Source organism: Rattus norvegicus, chromosome 19 (assembly GCF_021556685.1).
Source record: "Rattus norvegicus strain SHRSP/BbbUtx chromosome 19, alternate assembly SHRSP_T2T, whole genome shotgun sequence".
NCBI lineage: Eukaryota > Metazoa > Chordata > Mammalia > Rodentia > Muridae > Rattus > Rattus norvegicus.
The window spans coordinates 48,812,093-48,832,853 of record NC_141552.1 but is presented as its reverse complement, the minus strand read 5'-3'; the positions used below and the strand labels follow the sequence as shown (position 1 = coordinate 48,832,853).

General features: G+C 44.9%; 1 protein-coding gene across 10 annotated transcripts in view; it reads left to right on the top strand.

Moving 5' to 3' along the window:
• The first annotated feature begins 57 nt into the window (after positions 1-57).
• Ranbp10 (RAN binding protein 10) overlaps positions 58-20,761 on the top strand; it is a 60,618-nt gene continuing 39,914 nt past the window's right edge. For 9 of the 10 annotated variants that reach the window (XR_015643414.1, XM_087594863.1, XM_087594860.1 and 6 more), the window contains exons 1-2: positions 200-458; positions 1,190-1,301. Coding sequence is in view for 6 of the 10 variants with exons in the window: in XM_087594860.1 (XP_087450986.1) it covers positions 224-458; positions 1,190-1,301 (347 nt within the window). In the remaining 4 variants the exon portion in view is untranslated. Of the gene's footprint in view, positions 459-1,189; positions 1,302-20,761 lie in introns of all 10 variants that reach the window. The other variant, NM_001135875.1, reaches the window with a different exon arrangement.

Here is a 20,761-nt window from a genome sequence, read left to right as displayed (position 1 = left end):
CGAAGTTCTTCAGGAGCTCGCGTTGGCCGGCTTCTACAGCGCTCTGCATTGTGGGATATGTAGTCCAACTCTAGCGAAGTATAGTAGTGTTCAAAGAAAGGTTGCCAGGACTCGGACTCAGTTTCCCTACCACCCTGAGATGCTCACGGCCCATTGGCTGAGCAAGGCAGATCTGGTTGCACTCCTCCCCGCCCCCAGTGACACAATAGCAGCTCCCTCCAAGATGGCGGCGGCGACTGCAGACCCGGGAGCTGGAAACCCGCAGGCTGGGGACTCCTCCGGTGGGGACTCCGGGGGCGGGCTACCGTCACCTGGAGAGCAGGAACTGAGTCGGCGCCTGCAGCGCTTGTACCCTGCGGTTAATCAACACGAGACGCCGCTGCCGCGCTCCTGGAGTCCCAAGGACAAGTACAACTACATCGGCCTCTCCCAGGGAAACCTCCGTGTCCATTACAAAGGTAACAGCGGGTCTGGCCGCTGGGAGACACGACCTGAGCGTCTACAGGGAGGCTGTGCCCATTATCCCTTTCTTTGTCCGGGCTTTCTGCGAGTTGGGCCTTATCCCATCGGATCATCCGGAGTAGAGGGGTTGGCCAGGCCGGGGTTTACCTGCTTCCTTTCCTCTGTTCCTAAACACCCGACTCAAAGACAATTACACTAAATGTCCAAAACCGGTGTTGGACAGGTCCTTCCGCTTCAGGGCCACCCCTCTTTCCTGAGCTGGCTCCAACTTATTATGCTAGGCCCTTTACCATGGCTTAGTTTCAGTAATGTTTGCAAAAAGAGGTGGTAACATTGTCACAGTAGGTGCTTGGACTGCCTGTCTGCCAGTCATCCGGGACTGGGCTGGGGTTTGTGTGCTAAAGTTGTTGGAAGTGGTGACTTCCATTTTTGCCACTTCCTTCCCCTGGGCTCCAGGCTGGGCTGTTTGGATTCTGGAGAGACAGACAACAGTCTTCTGCCCTTGTTGTTATGGAAGACAGTATCTCTGTCAGGACTGTTGGTCTGGGTTGGAGATGATCTAAAGGTGGGAGACTTAAGTGTTTACTCAGTTGTCTTATTATTCCTTGGAGAGTACAAGAACTTCCTCAGCCCAGGGAGGGTTTGAAGTTATCATGGCATAGAGAAAAAGGAGGCCTCCATTTGCCTTTTCTGGTGTTGACATTCTTTCCTTGGCTTCTTACATCAGGTCATGGCAAAAATCACAAAGATGCAGCCTCTGTACGAGCCACCCACCCCATCCCAGCAGCCTGTGGTATTTACTATTTTGAAGTAAAGATTGTCAGCAAAGGAAGAGATGGGTAAGCCTTTTTCAATATTCCTTTTTCTCTTCAACATAGAACTAGTGTTCCCTGTTGTCAATGTCTGAAGCTCCAGAGCTAGTATTAACGGATGATGTTAGTCTGCCAATCCACTTGGATCTGGGCTACCTCTCCTCTGACTAGAGACATGTTCTGGTCTAAACAGTGGACGTTGAGAGCAGTAGGCACATTGAAGATAGAGCAGAGGGCACTTTTTTTTAGTATTGTAATTAGATAGTCATAGATCAGGGTTGTAAGTAACAAGTTTACATTAACAATTTAGAGGGCAAATGGGGTTTCCCCTGCCAGCATGTGGTGTTTGTGACTTCCCTCCTTTCGAAGTTGAGGTTCCTTTTTATGGCATTGAGTCAAGTAGAGGCCTCAGTAAGCTTCAAAGGGATAGTAGAGTCTGTGTAGCATTCATCAAAGTCGTGGTGGCCACTGTCATCTGGATAAACAGTGTACACACGGTCAGAGTCAGGTGACCTTGCTGCTCATAAACTTGTTTTTCAGTCCAAGGACTTGAACACCAGTTGGACCAGCTTTTGGAACGTCTTATTAAAGTCAGCATTAGGGAGACTCCCTATTTTAGGGTGACCTAAGCAGACACCAGACATCAGAGGGGACATTTTTCCTTGTCTTCCTTATTCCCCCAAGTAACAAAACAGGTGTCCCAAGCTATTCCGTCATGTGACTATTTTGGGACAAGCTTTATTTATTTATTTTTTTTCCTGTTTTTCTTTTCTTAATTTTTTTATTTTTTGAGCACAGTTTCTTGGAACTTGCTCTGTAGCCTGGCCTTGAACTCAGAGATCCTCCTGCCTCTGCCTCCTTAGTGCTGGGATTAAAGGCATGTTCGACCATCACTGCCATCACCCGACTAAGGAACACGTTTTCTTAGGTTTGTTATGGGAGAATTGCAAACACTGCCAGGGACGTTCATGTAGACCTGAGAATGTTTTTGAGCTTTTAGGATAATTTGTCTCCTAATAACTGTCTCACTTAGGTTGTGTGTAAAACAGCATGTTTAGAGGCTGAGCTTGAACTGAACGTGATGATGCATGGCTGTAATCCCAGCATTCGGGAGGCAGAGGCAGATAGATCTCTGTAGAGGCCAGGACAGCCAGGATTATTTCATCAGACGCTGTCTCAAAGCAAAATAAAAAACAAAAACGAGGCTGAGTCTGGGGCAGGATTGTTGGGATTGGAGCCTTGCCTGCTTTCTCAGGGACTTTGTGACATCCCAACCTTGGAGGGCCCTGTGGACTTGGGTGGAGCTTGGGGATTGAGTCTCTTCATAGTCACTCTGGGGAGTTCTGTGAGCATCTAAATTGCCTTTAGCCTTAACATTTAGTGACTTTAGAATTTTAATCAAGGGAATCTGTTGCATCTTTAACTTTCATCTGTTTCATTTGTAGATAGGAAACTTATATTTGCTGGAAGACTTAAGACTTTAATATTTCTTCCCACCATGTGATAAAACATATTTAATGTGTTTAAATCAATGTCAATGAGAATGACCTCTTAAAACAAACACCTCAAAAATAGTTACAGTGTTGACTAAGATGTTGGTGTTGGACTCAGATATTGCCAGGGAGACTGATGGGTGTATTTCTTAAACTTGTAGGGAGGAAAATGGATCTTTTCTCTGTGGCCCTTTTTCATAGATAAGGGCTGAGCTAGTGAGAGACAAGAACAAATTTTCAGAAGGGGAGTATTTAAACTTAGAGATCTGCATTCTTCAGTTGGCCTTTTAGATTTCAGTGGCTCTTTCTGAAGAAAGCTGTGTGTAGACTGTGTAACTGTTGTGTTGTCTACAAGTCTAAGAAAGGTGAAAGCCTGGCATGGTGATGCCCACCTGTGATCTCCAACTCTGGAGGCTGAGGCAGACAGGCTGTTCTACATGGCAAGTCCCAGACCAACCAGGGCTACATAATGAGATCCTGTCTCAAAACGAAGAGCATTTTCCTCAGGCTTCTTTCCCCAGCATGAAGTTTCATGTATCCCAGGCTGGCTTAGAACTTCTTCTTTTTTTTTTTTTTTCCTCCATGAGAAAAGGTTTAATGAGAGAAGAAGAGGAGAGGAGAACAGAGGCTGGCCATGAGCATGTGGAGGGAAGCAGGGGTGACGGGGGTTGGGGGGTGATGGGGAGAGAAAGGACAGAAGGGAAGAGAGCAGAGAATGGAAAAACAAAGAGAACAAGAGGGGAGTAAGAGCGGCTTATAACTTCTTAAATGACCAAAAATGGCCTAGAACTCATCTTCCAACTTTTACTTCCCCAGTGCTAGGATTACAAACACCTGATTTGTACAGTGCTGGGAATCAAACCCAGGGCTTCATAGACCATTGGCAGGTATTCCGTCAATGAGTTACATTCCTGGGCCTTATTTTCCGTGTTTGTACAGATGTTGAATACAGTTGTTGAGTTGATCTGGAAGATTCAATTTCATATAGGTCATGTGGGTGTGTCTGTAGTGGCTTGCTCCAGTAGACAGACAGCTAGAGCAGTTAAGATGGAGGTGGTTATATGACCCCTTAGGGCTACTACTCTCTGGGATCCCTGAAAGGTTTCTTGTGGCTGAGATGTAACCAACTGTTGGTGTGAACCGTATGGTATAGATAGGGTTTTTCTTATACAGGGTTTCTCTGTATAGCCCTGGCTGTGTACAGAACTCACTCTGTAGACCAGGCTAGCCTCAAACTCAGAGATTTGCCTGACCATGGCACCACACCATTTCAGGTTTGGTTTTTGAGGAGATCAACAGGCAGACAGTGCCTCTTCCCCATCAGTATTTGAGGTATATTTCTGACTCAGGTCTTGTTGATGACACGCGCATTAACCGTAGCTTTAGCTATTGGTTTTGTAGCCTTCCTGTGTTGTCTCGTTTGAGCATCTCTAGAAAATGACTGGAGCAAATGATGATAGACTTGTTTTGTGGGTGAGTCTCTGAGATGTTTGGTGGCCTGCTCTGGCTGCAGGGCTTAAGATGTGCAAGCCTCACCTGTCAGATGTCCTTGTCTGATTCCAGACATGTGTCTGAGCTGCTGCTGCCTTTTCCCATTATGACTGCTATTGCATTTCTTCTCTGGTCAGTGTGAAGGAACATCCTTTTGCTTCCTTACAGGATCACCATGTCGGGATAGGGCAGACAGGGATAGTGCTCACTGAGGTTAGAGAAGCAGAGCATGCTGTTTGCTGGGCTTGACTGACTTATTTTTCCATCGAACCTGTAAACCTATGTTTCTAAGCTAGTCTGGTTTGGTTTTACAGAAAGTTTTTTTTTTTTTTTTTTGGTTTTTTTTTTTTTTTTTTTTTTTTTCGGAGCTGGGGACCGAACCCAGGGCCTTGCGCTTCCTAGGTAAGCTCTCTACCACTGAGCTAAATCCCCAGCCCTACAGAAAGTTTTTTTAAGTGATTTTATTATTCATTATTTTATTTTTAGTTGCGCGTGCGTGCGTGTGTGTGTGTGTGTGCGTGTGTGTGTTGAGAGCACAGTATTTGAGGTGGCTAGAATATGATGGCAGACGCCCTGGACTTGGCATTCCAGGCAGTTGTAACCCACCTGACATGGGTGCTGGGAATCAAACTTATGTCCTCTGGAAGGGCACCCATGCTTTTAGCTGATGAGCGCTTTCTCCAGCCCCTCACAGAAGGTGTTCAGTCTGTCTGCTTTGTGTGGTGAGCCTTTTGAGACAGCCTTGTTTCATAGCGTAGCTCAGCTAGCTTCAAACAAATGGCAGTTTCTTGCTGCCTAAGCCTCCCAAGGGTCACAGACTAGTGTTATTTCAAAGATTTATAGACTTTTGTTGTTGTTGGTTTTGTTTTTTGTTTTTGTTTTTCATTGTGATTGTAGCAGGTACAATAGAGCAGGAGCAAAGACAGCAGCAGGAGAGCAGCCTTGTCCGCAGGGAGCCTGTGGCCTGCTCAGTAGGCCTGAGAAGAGCTTTTTGTAAGGGGCAAAGTTGGCACTGTGCTGAGGGGTGAGTAGGGGTTTCCAGAAGGCACAACCTGTGGGTTTGTGACTCTAATGGGTAATTAGCTTCATGCCAGGGTGCTGGGCTTTTGGGCTCTTTCTGTTGAGGAGGGAGGGCTCTGTAGAAGGAGCTAAGAGCTTGGCATAGCTGATTGGCTTCAGCTGAATTTTGCCAAGTCATGAGAGCTGTGAACCTAGGGAGCAGGTCTGATAGGGTGAGAGGATGTCTCAAGCCCTGCCAGGGGTGCCCCTCTGAGATAAGGGGCATCTGGGTTCCTCAGGCAGACTTTATGGACCTGTGGATGTCCCCAGCTTTTTGTGATGGCACATGGAGGGTGTGGCTGTCCTGGCTGACAGATGCTTCAGTGTGACCCTCAAAATAGACTGTAACATCATCCTAGCGGCTGAGGCCTCCTGACATGTGATGGTCAGCTCTACCCAAGAACATTGGACTTAGGCTAAAGCACTAGGTGGTGTAGGGAGTGCTGGTGGGGTTGTCTTCGGTTAGGGCCCTGAGTAAGGATTTTTGGTTATAGCCAATCACTTCTTGATTGCTTGGTCACAAAGCAGTATACCCACCCATTCAAGCTACAGGCTAGGATAAACATTGATTGTCCTAGGACTGGGCTCCAGGAGCACAGACAGGAGGCCTATTTAAAGATGAGAAAGACACACCCCTGCAAGTGACCTTACAGGAGCATAGGAATTGTTAGCCCATGTTAAGGACCCTATCTGGGTTGGCCCAGAGCTTAGATCTCCTCCTGTACCTCTGAGTTGATGGGATGCTTGCAGAAGAGATGGTGATAAAAATTGCAAAGAGCAGCTGGAATGCTCAAGATAAACAAATCAAGAACCAGATGCTTTGGGCAGATCTAGGCTGTCCTGGGCATGGTGGCTTATGCTTGTAATTATTGCACTCATGTAGCAGAGGCAGGAAGATCAAAAGCTTGAACCCAGCTTAGCTTCAAGGCAAGCTTGGGGCTACACAGGGAGACCGTGTTTGTTTGGAAAAATTGGGGCCCAGGGCAGAGTAAGTAGGGGCCAAATGGAAAACCCCTAGTGTATTTTGCCCAAGGATCTCAGACTTTGTTTTGAGGGCAGTTGCATGTACAGACTCTGGCTAGGGCAGAAGACTGCCAGTCTGGTCTAGCAGACCTCTGCTGAGAGTCTTGTCTGTGTGGGCCAGTGGCTTTAGTTCCTTCAACAGGAGCACAGTTTTCTCAAAGCATGGACCTTTCTCTTTCTCAGAGGTAGAATGACTCTCTGCTTATGTTGTCATTGTCTGATGGTTTGGTTTGCCAGCTCCTCTTTGAAAGACAGTACTGGGTTTGGGGATTTAGCTCAGTGGTAGAGCGCAAAGGCCCTGGGTTCGGTCCCCAGCTCCGAAAAAAAGAAAAAAGAAAAAGAGAAAAAAAATAAAGCACCATCCTATGTTTTATGCCCAAGCATTTCCCTCTCGTGTGTTAAGATCACATGATTTTTAATGGAGACTGAGAGTCACTTTATTAAGATTTTTTTTTTCTTTTTTCTTTTTTTCAGAGCTGGGGACCGAACCCAGGGCCTTGCGCTTGCTAGGCAAGCGCTCTACCACTGAGCTAAATCCCCAACCCCAGTTTATTAAGATCTTATTTGTCACCTTCTTGGTCCTCTCATTCAGGAACCCCTCCCCCAATTCTGGTCTCTGTGCATGGTTCAGTGCTCTTGAATCTCTGATTATCTGTGGACTGGCTAATGCCTTACCAATCTCTGCCCTGAGGAGTAGGTGCTATCTTTGCTCAAAGCACTCGGTGCCAGCAGTGGGGTCCTGTTCTCCCTAACTGCCCCAAAGCAGACTTATAAGTGGCTGGAGGCTCTTGGGGTGATACATGTCTTGCCTGTATTGAAGGTGTAAACTAGTTTGGACATCTTGGGATGTAGCTCTGGAATGGGTTGAGGAAGCTGGAGTTCATTTTTCTAATGGTGATTCCTCATTATAACTTGTCACTGGGTCCAACTATGAACTTAGAGTGGGGAGTAAGAACACTTTTTTAAATTTAAAAAATTGTTATGGGGTTGGGGATTTAGCTCAGTGGTAGAGTGCTTGCCTAGCAAGCGCAAGGCCCTGGGTTCAGTCTCCAGTTCCAAAAAAAAGAATTAAAAAAAAATTGTTAATTTCTTTGGGGGTTATTATCCATATGCCCAAATACACATGTGAATGTCGGAAGACAACCTACAAGACTTGGTCCTCTCTTTTCTTTCCCTTCTACTGAGTGGGCCCTGGGATTGAACTCAGGTCTTAAGTCTTGGCAGTGAGTACCTTTACCCACTGAGCTATCTCTATGGCTCTTGGATTTTATTTTATTTTATTGTCTTTTGTTTTAAGAGGCAGGGTTTCTTTGTGTTGCCTGACTGTCCTGAAACTTGCTGTATAGACTAGGCTGGTCTTGGACCCAGACATCTGCCTGCCTTTGCCTCTCAAGTATTGGGATTAAAGGCGTGCACCATTGGCTCTTGAAATTTTTAAGTTAGTATTTATTTTATCTTTTATCCCCCTCCCCCGTGTGTGTGTGTGTGTGTGTGTGTGTGTGTGTGTGTGTGTGTGTGTGTGTTTGTGTGTTTGTGTGTGTGTGTGTGTGTGTGTTTGTTTGCATTATACCTCATACATGGAGGTCAGAAGGCAGCTTGTAAAAATAGATTCTCTTCTGCCATGTGAACCCTAGCTGCTAACTTGGGTTAGCAGGCTTGGCAGCAGGCTCCTTTACACACTGAGCCATCGCACTGACCCATGAGTAGTGATGGTAGAGTTTTATTTTGTTTTGTTTTTTACTATGTAGCTTTGGCTGGCCTGGACCAAACTGTAGACTAGGCTGAGCTCAACCTCATTGAGATCCACTGGCTTCTGCCTCCAGAGTGTGTGGATTAAAGGCACACAGCTCCATACCTGGCTCCTTGGTCAAAGGTCAGCCTCTAGGGAAATTCCTAGACGGTCCTCCTTTTGCTTCTTCAGTCTCCGGAATGCTTGATTTATTTCTGTAGGTGGGTCAGTATAAAGGGGAGAGTTCCAGTTAGAAGGCAAGCCAGGGTTTGTCAGGCTGAGAGACAGCATGAATTTAGCAGACCACTGAAAAGAGTAGAGTCCTAGAGGGAGGTCTGCGTGTGGTCAAAGATCAAGTTGGAAAGAAGACTGAGAGAAGAGGTAGCTGATCTCAGTGCAAGGATGCTTCTCTGCCTCTCAGAATCCATATAAAATGTCTTCATGGCTTCATAGATTAATTGTGTTTGTTGGCTCAAATGTGGAGTCACAGCTGACTTGCAAGGGCTGGAGGACTTGATGACAGAGCAAAGAGAGCCCTCTGTCACCAAGTTGTCAGAACAAGATGCTCTGGGCTGTGTAGGTCCTTGGGAGGGGGCAAGAAAGCTCTTTCCACCCCTCTCCTGCCCCTCTTCTTGTCTTAGAAGGTATCTTAAGATTTCAGGAAACTTTAGTTTAAGTCAGTGTGCTAGCTAGTTTTATATCAACTTAACACATAGTCATCAGAGAGTAGGGAACCTTAATTGAGAACGTGACTCTAGCAAATCAGGCTGTACGAAAGCCTTTAGTCATTTTCTTTTTTTTTTTTTTTTGGTTCTTTTTTTCGGAGCTGGGGACCGAACCCCGGGCCTTGCGCTTCCTAGGTAAGCGCTCTACCACTGAGCTAAATCCCCAGCCCCAGTCATTTTCTTAATAGTGATTGATGGGGGAGAGTCCAGCCAACTGTGGGCTGTGTCACCCCTGGGGTACTGTTCCTGAGGTATATTAGGAAGCAGGCTGAGAAGCCCATGGGGAGCAAGCCAGTAAGCAGTACTCCTCCATGGCCTCTGTGTTAGTCTTGCCTCCAGGTTCCTGTCCTGCTTGAGTTCCTGTCCTGACTTTCTTCAATGATGAACAGTGATTTAGAGAAGCAAAAACCAAATTAAAACTTTTCTTCTCGGGGCTGGGGATTTAGCTCAGTGGTAGAGCGCTTACCTAGGAAGCGCAAGGCCCTGGGTTCGGTCCCCAGCTCCGAAAAAAAAAGAACCAAAAAAAACCAAAAAACAAAAAACTTTTCTTCTCAAGTTGCTTTGGTCATGGTGCTTCAACAGGGCAGTGATAACCCTAAATAATCAGGAATGACAAATGTCAGGGCTCAAATACGCCATTACACCCTGAGCTTCCAGGGAAAACATTAATAATAGCATTCATTCTAGTCCAGGTTTTTTCTCAATTCACAGTATACCAGGCAATTGCCATTTTTAATCACAGTTTCAGCCTAAGATGACTCTAACAGCCATCAGGACAGAGGTAATTGAAATATGAGAAGTAGGCAGCAGAGCCTGGAACTTTCTTTTTTTTTTTTTTGGTTCTTTTTTTTCGGAGCTGGGGACCGAACCCAGGGCCTTGCGCTTCCTAGGTAAGCGCTCTACCACTGAGCTAAATCCCCAGCCCCTGGAACTTTCTTTTTAAACTTTTTTTTTTTAATTTTTTTCTTTTTTTCTTTTTTCGGGGCTGGGGACCGAACCCAGGACCTTGCGCTTCCTAGGTAAGCGCTCTACCACTGAGCCAAATCCCCAACCCTATTAATTTTTATGTATATGAGTACACTGTAGCTGTCTTCAGACACACCAGAAGAGGGCGTCAGATCTCATTACAAATGGTTCTGAGCCACCCATGTGGTTGCTGGGAATTGAACTCAGGACCTCTGGAAGAGCAGTCAGTGCTCTTAACCCCTGAGCCATCTCTCCAGCCCCCGGAACTTTCTTTTCTTTTTTTTTTTTTTTTTTTTTTCGGAGCTGGGGACCAAACCCAGGGCCCTAACAAGCGCTCTACCACTGAGCTAAATCCCCAACCCCTGGAACTTTCTATGTAGACTAGGCTGGCCTTGAACTCACTGGCTGAACTCAGATCTGTTGGAAGAGCAGCAGAACTCTTAACTGCTGAGCCATCTCTCCAGCCTCTAAAATGGGTATAGTTTTAACTGGGCATGGTATTCATGTTACTCCACAATTTGAAGACTGCTGTGTATTAGGCTACAGGGTGAAACCCTGTCTGAAACAAGCAAACACTTTTATAGTACTAGGGATCTAACCCTGGGCCTCATTATTTTTTATATATTATGGGTATGTGTTGTGAGTCTGTGTATATGTGTACATGTGTGTGCATGTATCTGTGGAGGACAGAGGAAAGTGTCAGATACTCTGGAGCTTGAATTACAGACAGGCAGCTGTGAGCTGCCCAACATGGGTGCTGGGAGTGTAAGTCTTCTGGAGGAGAAGCTTGTACTTGTAACTGTCGAGCTAGCTTTCTAGCTTCTGTGTTTTTTTTTTTTTTTTTAAAGATTTATTTATTGGGGCTGGGGATTTAGCTCAGTGGTAGAACCTAGGAAGCGCAAGGCCCTGGGTTCGGTCCCCAGCTCCGAAAAAAAGAACCAAAAAAAAAAAAAAAAAAAGATTTATTTATTATATATGAGTACACTGTAGCTGTCTTCAGATATACCAGAAGAGGCAATCAGATCTCATTACAGATGGTTGTGAGCCACCATGTGGTTGCTGGGAATTGAACTCAGAACCTCTGGAAAAGCAGTCAGTGCTCTTAACCGCTGAGCCATCTAGCTTTTGTTTTTGAGACAAAGTTTCATGTATTCTAGTCCCCTGAAAGTCACTATATAGCTTATGATAACCTTGGATCTGCTTCTAGAGTGCTAGGTAGAGGGATGTGCGTGCGTGCGTGCGTGCGTGCGTGCGTGCGTGCGTGCGTGTGTGTGTGTGTGTGTGTGTGTATGTGTGTTCGTCTGTGTCCATCCGTGTTCCCACATCTGGATTATGTGGTGCAGGAGATTGAACCCAGGTCTTGCTGCTTGCTAGACAAGTACTATGCCAACCGAGTTACAGCCTTTGCCTATAGTCAGTCAATCATTCTGTCTGTCCATTTGTTTGTCTGTCTTTGTTTTTTTAGACAGAGTTTCTCTGTGTAACTCTGGCTGTCCTGGAACTCACTTTGTAGATTAGGCTGGCCTCAAACTCAGAGATCCTCTGTTTCCTCCTCCCAAGCACTGGAATTAAAGGTGTGCACCACCGTTGTCCAGCAAAATTTTATTTGAAGATAGAGTCTAAGTAAATTGCCTAGCATGCCTTTGAATTTATTCCATAGTCCAGGCCAGCCTTGAATTTGGGATTTTCTTACCACAGTCTCCTTAGTAGCTGGAATTCTCGGCCTGGTGATTCAGGCCTGACTCTGAGAAACAATTGCTCTAGAGTTAAATGGTTTATGCTTGAGAACTTAAGCACATTTATCATGTTTACACCTAGCTGTGCCCTAGTTCTGTAATTACTTAAAGCTGAAGAGGCAGAGGTTGGAGTCCAGGGTCTACCACACGTAGGGTTTGATGAGGGGACCCTTCTAACATTAAGCTGAGATACTGAATGTCTACACTCTCTGGTTAAGGACAGTGTGTTTGTTTGTTTGTTTTTTTTTTTAATGGGCAGGATCTGGAAAGTCAAGACTTGATTCTAAGACTATTAGCCCTTTAGAGAAGGACCCCAGAGCTGAGTAAACTAGGATTGTCTGTGTTTGGCATGTTCCGAGTGTCAGGTGTCGGTGAGTGTACCAGGGTTTCCTGATCCACACTCTAAGCCACCTCTCTATGGGAGCACATCTTCACTCAAAGCCTTTTTGCCTTTTGGATTATTTCTCCCTGAATAGTGCTGGGATCTGTCATGTCCCTCTAAGTGAGCTGCATGGCTTCCTGGCAATGGGCTATGGTTGCTGGAGGAACAAGGTCCACACAGTAACTGGTTTCATAATAGTCTGGTTTTAAGTGGGCTCATCAGACTATGAAATACAATCTCCAGTGCCAAGTATTAGCTCTCATTTCAGACCTAAGTGTCAGTTGGTGGTTGGCCTGAATGGTCTTCCAGGAACCATTTTGTAGCTACTGTACTAAAGCCTTCTCTGTTATTGAGTCTACTGGTTTCTTTTATCTGGGGCAGGTTCTGAGAGGAACAAGATTACTGGCTGATGAGCTGTGGCTCAAGTGTTAGCTGTCAAGATGAAACTGCTAGGCGAATCCCTGGAGGTCCTTGGAGATCAGGGACTTTTTCTTCTTTTGGTTTTTCAAGACAGGGTTTCTCTGTGTAGCCCTGGCTGTCCTGGAACTCACGCTGTAGTCCAGGCTGGCCTTATATTCAGAGATTCCCCTTGCCTTTATCTCAGATAGGTTTAAAGGTGTTTGCCACCACCAAACATGATCTTTTTGATTTTAAATCAGGGAAGGTGGGCTTTCAGCTTCCCATAGAGCCTCAAGGTTTTTGTTTCTTCTCCTTTTTTTCCTCTTTTGTATCATTCCTTACCAGAGCTATTGCATTGATAGAACTTTTAAGTCTAAAGTCTTGAAGTCCTGTAGTCAAATAACATCCTGCATCTTATGCGGTCATTGTTTAAGGTGCCCAAGGATTTGGTGGCCCATAAGATCCACCTTCCCTCTGAAAGAAAATTGAGAGCCAGTGAGAAGAGCTGGGTTTGTGTTCTTATTGTTCTCATTTCTCTGTGCAAGCAGAGAGGGGCTTCTTATTTCTGGCCCTGATACAATGCCACAGTACAGACTGCTCTGATGCTTTCCATTGAGCTCTGTGCCAGGGCCTTACTTGTCTTATCAGGAAAAGCCAGCTGACCCTCATGCTATCTAGCTCAGCTATAAGGACTGTGTGTGCTAAAAACCTTCAACATAAAATGTGCTGTTTGCCACTTTATTATTTTCTTCTTTCCTCCCCCAACCCCCTTCCTTCCTTGTTTCTCTCTCTCTCTTTCTTCCTTCCTTTCTTTCTTTCTTCCTTCCTTTCTTCCTTTCTTTCTTTCTTCTTTCTTTCTTTCTTTCTTTCTTTCTTTCTTTCTTTCTTTCTTTCTTTCTTTCTTTTTTTTGGAGCTGGGGACCGAACTCAGGGCCTTGTGCTTGCTAGGCAAGCGCTCTGCCACTGAGCTAAATCCCCAACCCCTTAGATATTTTTTAAAAAGATTTATTTCATGTATGTGGGTACACTGACACTGTCTTCAGACGCACCAGAAGACAGCATCAGATCCCATTACAGGGCCACCATGTGGTTGCTGGGAATTGAATTCATGGCCTCTAGAAGAGCAGTCAGTGCTCTTAACCACTGAGCCATCTCTCCAGCCCTATTTTAGATAGTTTTATATCAGTTGAATCCTACAATAGGACTCACAGTGGTTTGAAGGTATATGTTGTAGTTTGAACCTGAGCATCATTTCTTTTTTATGACTGAGCTATTTCTCACAGTGTAGCTAGCTAGCTCGGCATACAAAGAGACACATTTTGTCTGTCCACTCATCTGCCGGTGGACATGCCTTCTTGTTTGCATTGTTAGTGACCAGTGATGTTGAGCATATTTTCATGCACTTATTCTATATAGCTACTTAAAAAAAATACACACACACACACACACACACACACACACACACACACACACACACACAGGTTTTTTGTTTGTTTGTTTTTGTTTCTGGTTTTTGTTTTGTTTTTTGTATCTTAGGCTATTTTCAAGCTCACTGTGTATCCAAGGACGCTTCTTATCTTCCTGCCTCCACCTGCTGGGTGCTAGGATTTTAGGCTCTGCCTCTATGATCAGTTTTTGCTATGCTGGAGATCAAACCCAGTGCTTCATATATGCTAGACAAGCAGTCTACTAATTCAACTACTTCCCCAGTCCTAACTATTTTAGAAACCTTTCAACAAATGTCTATAGGGCTGCTGAGATGGCTCAGTGGGTAAAAGCGCTTGCTGGATAAAGCCTGAAAATCTAAATTTGACCCCAGAAACCCATGGTAGATCCAACTCAAGAGATCTGCCAGCATCTGCCAGTGCTGGGATTAAAGGCATGTGCCACCACACCTAGCTTCCCAGCTTCTTGGTTGGCTTTTTAATTGCTCTTCCAAGATATATCTCATCTTGGATTTGCATCTGTAACAACACGTAGCCATTACCGACATTATTCTGGTACAAATTAAACTTCCTAGGTCAGAGCTGGGAAGGAGCTGAGAAGCCCTTAGTTAAACTTCCTCTCTAATAGGGAACCTGAGCTGTGGGTTGAAATCCAAGATCTGTGAGCCAGAATTAGGGTGGAGTCCCTGAGAACAGCCTTACAGAGTCGGGGGTGTCATGTCTAAAGGCCAACCGAGACAGAAGTGGTCCTGTCGCTTTGCTTTCATTCTTCATAAACCCAGATTGGCTGTGAATTTGAAAGCTTGAGATCGCTAAGAAGGCTGGGCTTGAACTCCTAACTCTCCTACATCGGCTTCCAAAGTGCCTGAATTAGAGGTATGCACCATGCCTGGCTTCCTGTCTATTTAAAATTGCTCATGGCCTGGCAAGATCATTGAGTAGGTAAAGGTGCTTGCCACCAAGCTCGATGACCTAAGTTTGATGCCTGGGACTCACATGATGGAAGGAGAGAACTGGCTTGAGTAAGTTGTTCTCTGACTTCTATATGTGCATCATGATACAAGTGTACACCCAAGATCGGTAAATATATTTAATAATTTTTTTTCAAAAAAAACCCAAAAAAACAAAACAAAACCAAAAACCAAATAAAAACCAAAATAAGGCAGTTGTGGTAGCACATGCCAGTAGGATTTTCTGAGGAGACAGAGGCAAGATTTCAAGGCCAGCGTAAGCTACATAGTGTCTGGCAGTGGTGGCACATGCCTTAATCCCAACACTAGAGGCAGAGGCAGGGGGATCTCTGTGAGTTCCTGGACACCCTGATCTACAGAGTTCCAGGACAGCCAGAGCTGTTATATAGAGCACCCTGTCTCAAAAACCAAAACAAATTCTTCAGATGTTTCCCTTCCACAAATAAGAAGGGAACACTAGATTTGTTTCCAAAGGGTTCCCAACGTTATCAGAAAAACACTAGAGAGGTGTGGTGTCCTCCCTTTAGCCTCATAAGAACTGGAGGGAGTGAGGGAGTCTGGTGGTCTCCTAAGGTCCCATCCTCTGATGTGACCAAGCATGGCAGGGTCAGGCAGAAAAACCAATCTCCAGTCCCTTGGAGCTGTGCTGAGCCTGTGTCTCCTCTAGGAGTGTGTTCTGGGTTGTACTTGAGGTGGGGTCACAAGATGCCATTTGAGCCTGGGCTTGAGCCCCACTGCCTGTCGGGGATTTTGACACTTTATCCTATTTCTTCCAGTGTAGTCTCAGCCTCTGTCAGGATTCAGGGAGGTAGGTATACTGATGAACTAGTACTTGAGACACAAAAGCAGAAGAATTGAAAGTTCAAGGCCATATTGTGACTGCATAGTCTGTTTGAGGCCAGCCTCACTGTGTGAGACATACATATATATATATATATATATATATATATATATATGTATGTATGTATGTATATATATATATATATATATATATTCTCTCTCTTTCACACACACACACACACAAAATACACACAAACCAAAACAAGACAAAAAAAGAAAATCAAACCCATCATCAACAAATAATTCATGTTATAGGAAATATGGAAAACAGAGAGGGGAAGAGTCCAAGTTGACAAATGTGCTTGGATCTCTCCAATGACCATACTGCCACTTCTGTGGCAGAGATGAGTGGTGGGCAGCCTGGGCCCCAGTAGCTGTCATCCTCTTCTGAAGGCAGTCATTTTCCTAGGTCTCAGTTTGACCCCTTTTGTCTATGAGTCAATGGTGGGAGCTTCTGGTTGGACATAGTAAGCATGTGGTTAGCCAAGGGCTTTTCCTACCCACCTCCAGTGTGGCTACCCCTTCACTAAGTCTCAGGTGGGTCTCTGCCTGGTTTGAACTTATATTGCAAAGCCACAGTGGGGGCAAAGAGACTTGTAGCTGCAGCTTGCATTGTGATTTTGGCAGTTAGTGGCAGAACCTGAGAAGTTAGAAACCAGCTCATGACCCAGCTACTCCAGGCACTTGTCTGTACTTCCTGGCTGTCTTTGTTAAATGGTCTCCGCTCTGTTCTGCTGTCGTATAGAAGAAAAGAGCAAATCAAATAGGTTCATCTTGTAGTTGCTTGTGAGGTAAATTAATTCTCTCATCTCTGATGCCTGAAGAGAGAATCCCATGAACAAATGAGGTATTAGACAGACAAACCTTTGGATCCATTCTGTCACTCGTTAAGGGAGTGAGAGCTTTTTGCTGTCTCCCTCCCTCCCAGGCTTTAAATCAGCCTGTTTCTGGCAGTGTTCTTGGCATAGCCTGGTCTATTACCAACAAGGAAGCAAATGCTATGTCCTTTCTCCTTGGTAATCCTAAACTAAGCAGGCGTTTGTTTTTAGATGTCCCAAGTTCAGGCCTTTGAGAATGCCTGCTTTATCGGATTCTCCCACATGAAGAACCGATGTGATTTCCTAGGGCAGGTGGGTCGTGTACACAGTCATCTACCGTTTGCTTTCCTTGAGCAGCAGCCCAGGTGCTCCTTCATCTAGTTCCAGTGAGCTGCTGCATTGAGACCTCTCTGTGTTCAAGATACTGGCTGATGCTGCAGGCCTCAAGACACCACGGGACATGCCCACACACCCATGGTGAACTTGAGAGCAGAGATGAGATTTGAATCTGAGAATGTCCTGTACATTTCTTGTTCAGGGATTATGCCCCCGGGGTCGTTGTCAGGGTAAGAACAGTTGGGGGTTGGTAGCTAAACCTCTGACTGCTTTGGCTTCAGAATCTCCAAGTCTCAGTTGGCCTTACTTTGGTAACTTTGGTAGTGTCTGGGTTTTCTTCTTCAGTCTGTGTCTGTTATTTGATCAGTTGTAGCTTTTCTACACCTCTTCTGTGGCTTCCTATTGACCTCTGGTGAAGTTCAAACTCAAGTTAACATGTAGGTTGTGTACGTCCCCTCCCCCACTTCCTGCCCTGCTACGGCTCTTCGTGTGTCTGCCCAGCCTACAACTCAGCCTCACTGAACACCTTTCAGTTCCTCTACCCTGTGTCTGCTTTCTTGTCTTTTTGCCTGTGCACGTTCTGTGGCTTCTGCACAGCACATACTCCTTTATCGTCTCTCATCTCCTTTACCAGGCTTTACTTAGCTCAGCTTTCACTTCCTCAGGGAATCCTCCAGTGCACTCTGGCTCTCTGGCTATGGGATTGAGTGTAGAAGCCTGCCCTGTGTGCCTAGCACTGTGCTCATCTCTGTGGAAGGCATGACTGAGGCCTTAGGCTCTCTAGAAGAAGGTATTACTTGTATTAAGTGGCTGTGGCACCCTTGTAATCAACTAACTGCATAGAAGAGGGTTTTTTTTAGGCTCCCTATTTCCATTTTATTTTGTTGGTCTCTGTGTCTGTTTGCTACTTCTATATTGGGTTGTTTTTTATTTTTATTATTGTATTTTAGTCCTATATTATTTTGATTAATCTAGCTTTACTGAAGTAACTTTGAAACCAGGAAATATGAGTCCTCCAACTTTTTTTTTTTTCTTTTCTTTTTTTTTTTTCAGAGCTGGGGACCGAACCCAGGGCCTTGCGCTTGCTAGGCAAGCACTCTACCACTGAGCTAAATCCCCAACCCTTTTTTTTTTTTTACTTTTTGAAGATTATTTTGGCTACCTACTGCCACTTAAAACTGTCCATAGATTTTTTTTTTATTTCTAAAAAAAAAAGTTAATGAGCTTTGGGAAGTCTTGACATTGTCTTTTGGGGGGGCGGTGCCCAAGTATATATGTTTCATTTGTGCCTTAGAAGGTCAGAAGAAGCATCAGATCACCTAGAAAATGGAGTTACAGATGGTTGGAGCTGCCATGTGGGTGCTGAACCCGGGTCCTCTGAAAGAGCAACGGGTGCTCTTAAACCACTAAGCAATCTCTCCAGTCCTGGCATTGACATTTTAAGATTCAGTGTTCCAGCTGAACAACTACTAGGCTGGTCCACTGTCTGTGAGCGCTCAGTGCTGAAGTTAAAGGTGTGTGCCATTATCGCCTGGCTTATTGTTACTATTTTTGTTGTTGTTGATTGTTTGTTTTTTGAGGTATGGTTTCTCTGTGTAGCCTTGGCTATCCTAGAACTTGCTCTGTAGACCAGCAGTACAGCTCTTTCCTGAGCTAGATTCCCAGTATTGCAAAAAACAAAACCAAAAAGTCTGTAGCTCAGCACTTTTAGCGTATTTGAAGGGTCCTGATGGCTCTTCCTTACTTTGCTTATCTTAGGCTGCCTGGATGATAGTATTTAGGTACCTAGAAACTCACTAGATGTGAGCCCACATACATTTTGAACAAAAAATTGAGACAAGATCTCTTTATGTAGTCCAGGTTGGCCCTTAACACTTGCTGTCCTATCTGCCTCTCCCTACCAAGTGCTGCTGGGAAGTTAGCAGCTATGTGCCATCACACTCGTCTGTGAAACAATAGCTTCTTCCTCTTCTTTTATTCAGTACCTGGCGCTTGAGACAAGGTACCTAGTCCTGGTCACTACCTTTTGCCACATGTAGCCCAGGAACCTATGGCTTCTTGTAGCTTCAGAATGACCTCACTTTGGAAAAGACTTAGTGTTGTCTAGTGTTTGAAGAGTTGGGGCCTGGGTTCCCTGGACCCTGACTCAGCTGGGTCTGTTGGTGAGTTCCTGTGGAGCTGCTCTCAGTGTCATTGACACTTAGAGGCGGCATGGTGCCCAATGTGAATGGGTGTCAGCTTCCCCAGCTGCTCTACACTTAACCTATCCCATCAGATTTTGAAGTTGAGCTTGTAGTTTGTGCAGAGGCTCTCAGGCCATTCTGAAGGAAATGGAATTCCTCCTGAGGAACACAGAACCAATAGGACTCTTATGATGAGTGCCGATGAGATAGAAGAGACTTCTCTTGTAGAAGGGAACAAATAACTTTGTGTGTGTGTGTGTGTGTGTGTGTGTGTGTGTGTGTGTGTGTTATAGTGCTAGAGATGAAGCCCTAGACTTTGTACATGTTGACAGGTGCTGTACTATTGAGCTATATCCCTAACCCCCCAAAAGCAACTTGTGTTTTGAGCATAGATGTCTTAGTGGTCACTCATCCCCATGGGACATTGCAGAATCAGATCCAGAACTTTGGCTACTGGCCAAACAACTTTTCCTGGGGGAATCCTTGATTTACCACTAATGATTTAAGCACTAGCTTAAAACATCAAGGGTCATCCAGAGAGCAGATAGGCTCCAAACACAAGCTCTTACCTTAGTTCCAGGAAACTCTTATGCCTGTTGTGGGACTGCATGTGTTATGGGATTCAGGCTCAGATGCATCACAGTAGCACAGGATGAGTGGCTGCCATCCAAGCTGGGCAACCCCTAGCTGTGTTGCACTTGTGCAGTTTGGGCAGGCTAATGGAGTTGTTTACTGCTTGGTCAGCAAAGACATCCAGGGAATGGAGACCAGGTCTTGGCATCCTCTACCACATAGAGCCAGGAAGCTGATTATTTAGGCTGATGTTTTTCTGGGGAAATGTGCAGGTTCTAATCTAACAGGAATTCTGCCAGCTCACACAGCAGCTCCTGATGGTCCTAAGCTGGCAGTCAGTATATGTGTTTCTTGGAAGGGCTGAGCATTCTGTTTAGCCTCCAGCTGTGCATTGGCCATGTCTTTTACCTCAAAGGATCTGTGTCCCAAATATTAAAATAAGGAAGCCAAGTTTTCTGTAAGCTATGGATGCCCCTCTGTAAAATGCTGGACCTTTTCTTTTTCCTGACCACCTCTCCTTTAAGCACTGTGGGCTAAATTAATTAGTGCTATGTGTATGTTACCCATTTTCTTGTATACCACATAATTAGACTGAAAAAGAGAGTTCCTGTTTTGGTTTACCTCTTACAAGTGCTACTAAGACTTGGAAGTTACCAAGAAAGGACTCCACCTTTCCTTGCATACCTTACTTAGGTATCTAGGGTGTATGTGTGTGTGTGGAGGATGATTTTAGAAGCTCAAATTTTACTACCTCCCTGCTTTGTGTGATCTAGGAAGTTAGCCATAATTGTGTGTAGGGACAATGTGTGTGTTGAGAATCCTGGGGGGAAGCTGTGTCAGGGTTCATGACAAAGCAGAAAAGACACAGCCTGGCTATACTCTTTCAGTGTACTGCTTCTTGCTAACAAGCAAGTGTGACCTTGCATTGCCCTGTGCCACTCATTCCTTGGTTCTTAGGTTTTAAGGCATAGATTCTTCTGCTCTGGTTGGAATTAGCTGGAGGACTGGAGGTCGTGATGTCAGTACACATTACCAGTTAGTCACGGTCACATATACTATCTCATTTCCTTTTCTTTTAAAGAAACATTTTTAAATTGCATGTATTTGTTTATTTTGTGTGCTTATGTGTGCACACATATATCACAGATAGATCTGAAAGTCAGACAAAGATTTTCAAGGGTCTCAGAGGTAGAATTCAGGTTTCAGTTTCGGTGGCAAGTTCCTTTACCTGCTGAGTCATCTTATGAGACCTCTAGTTTCTTTGCAAAGATATTTAGTTGCTTTGATTAGAAATCAAAAGGACAAAAAAAAAATCAAA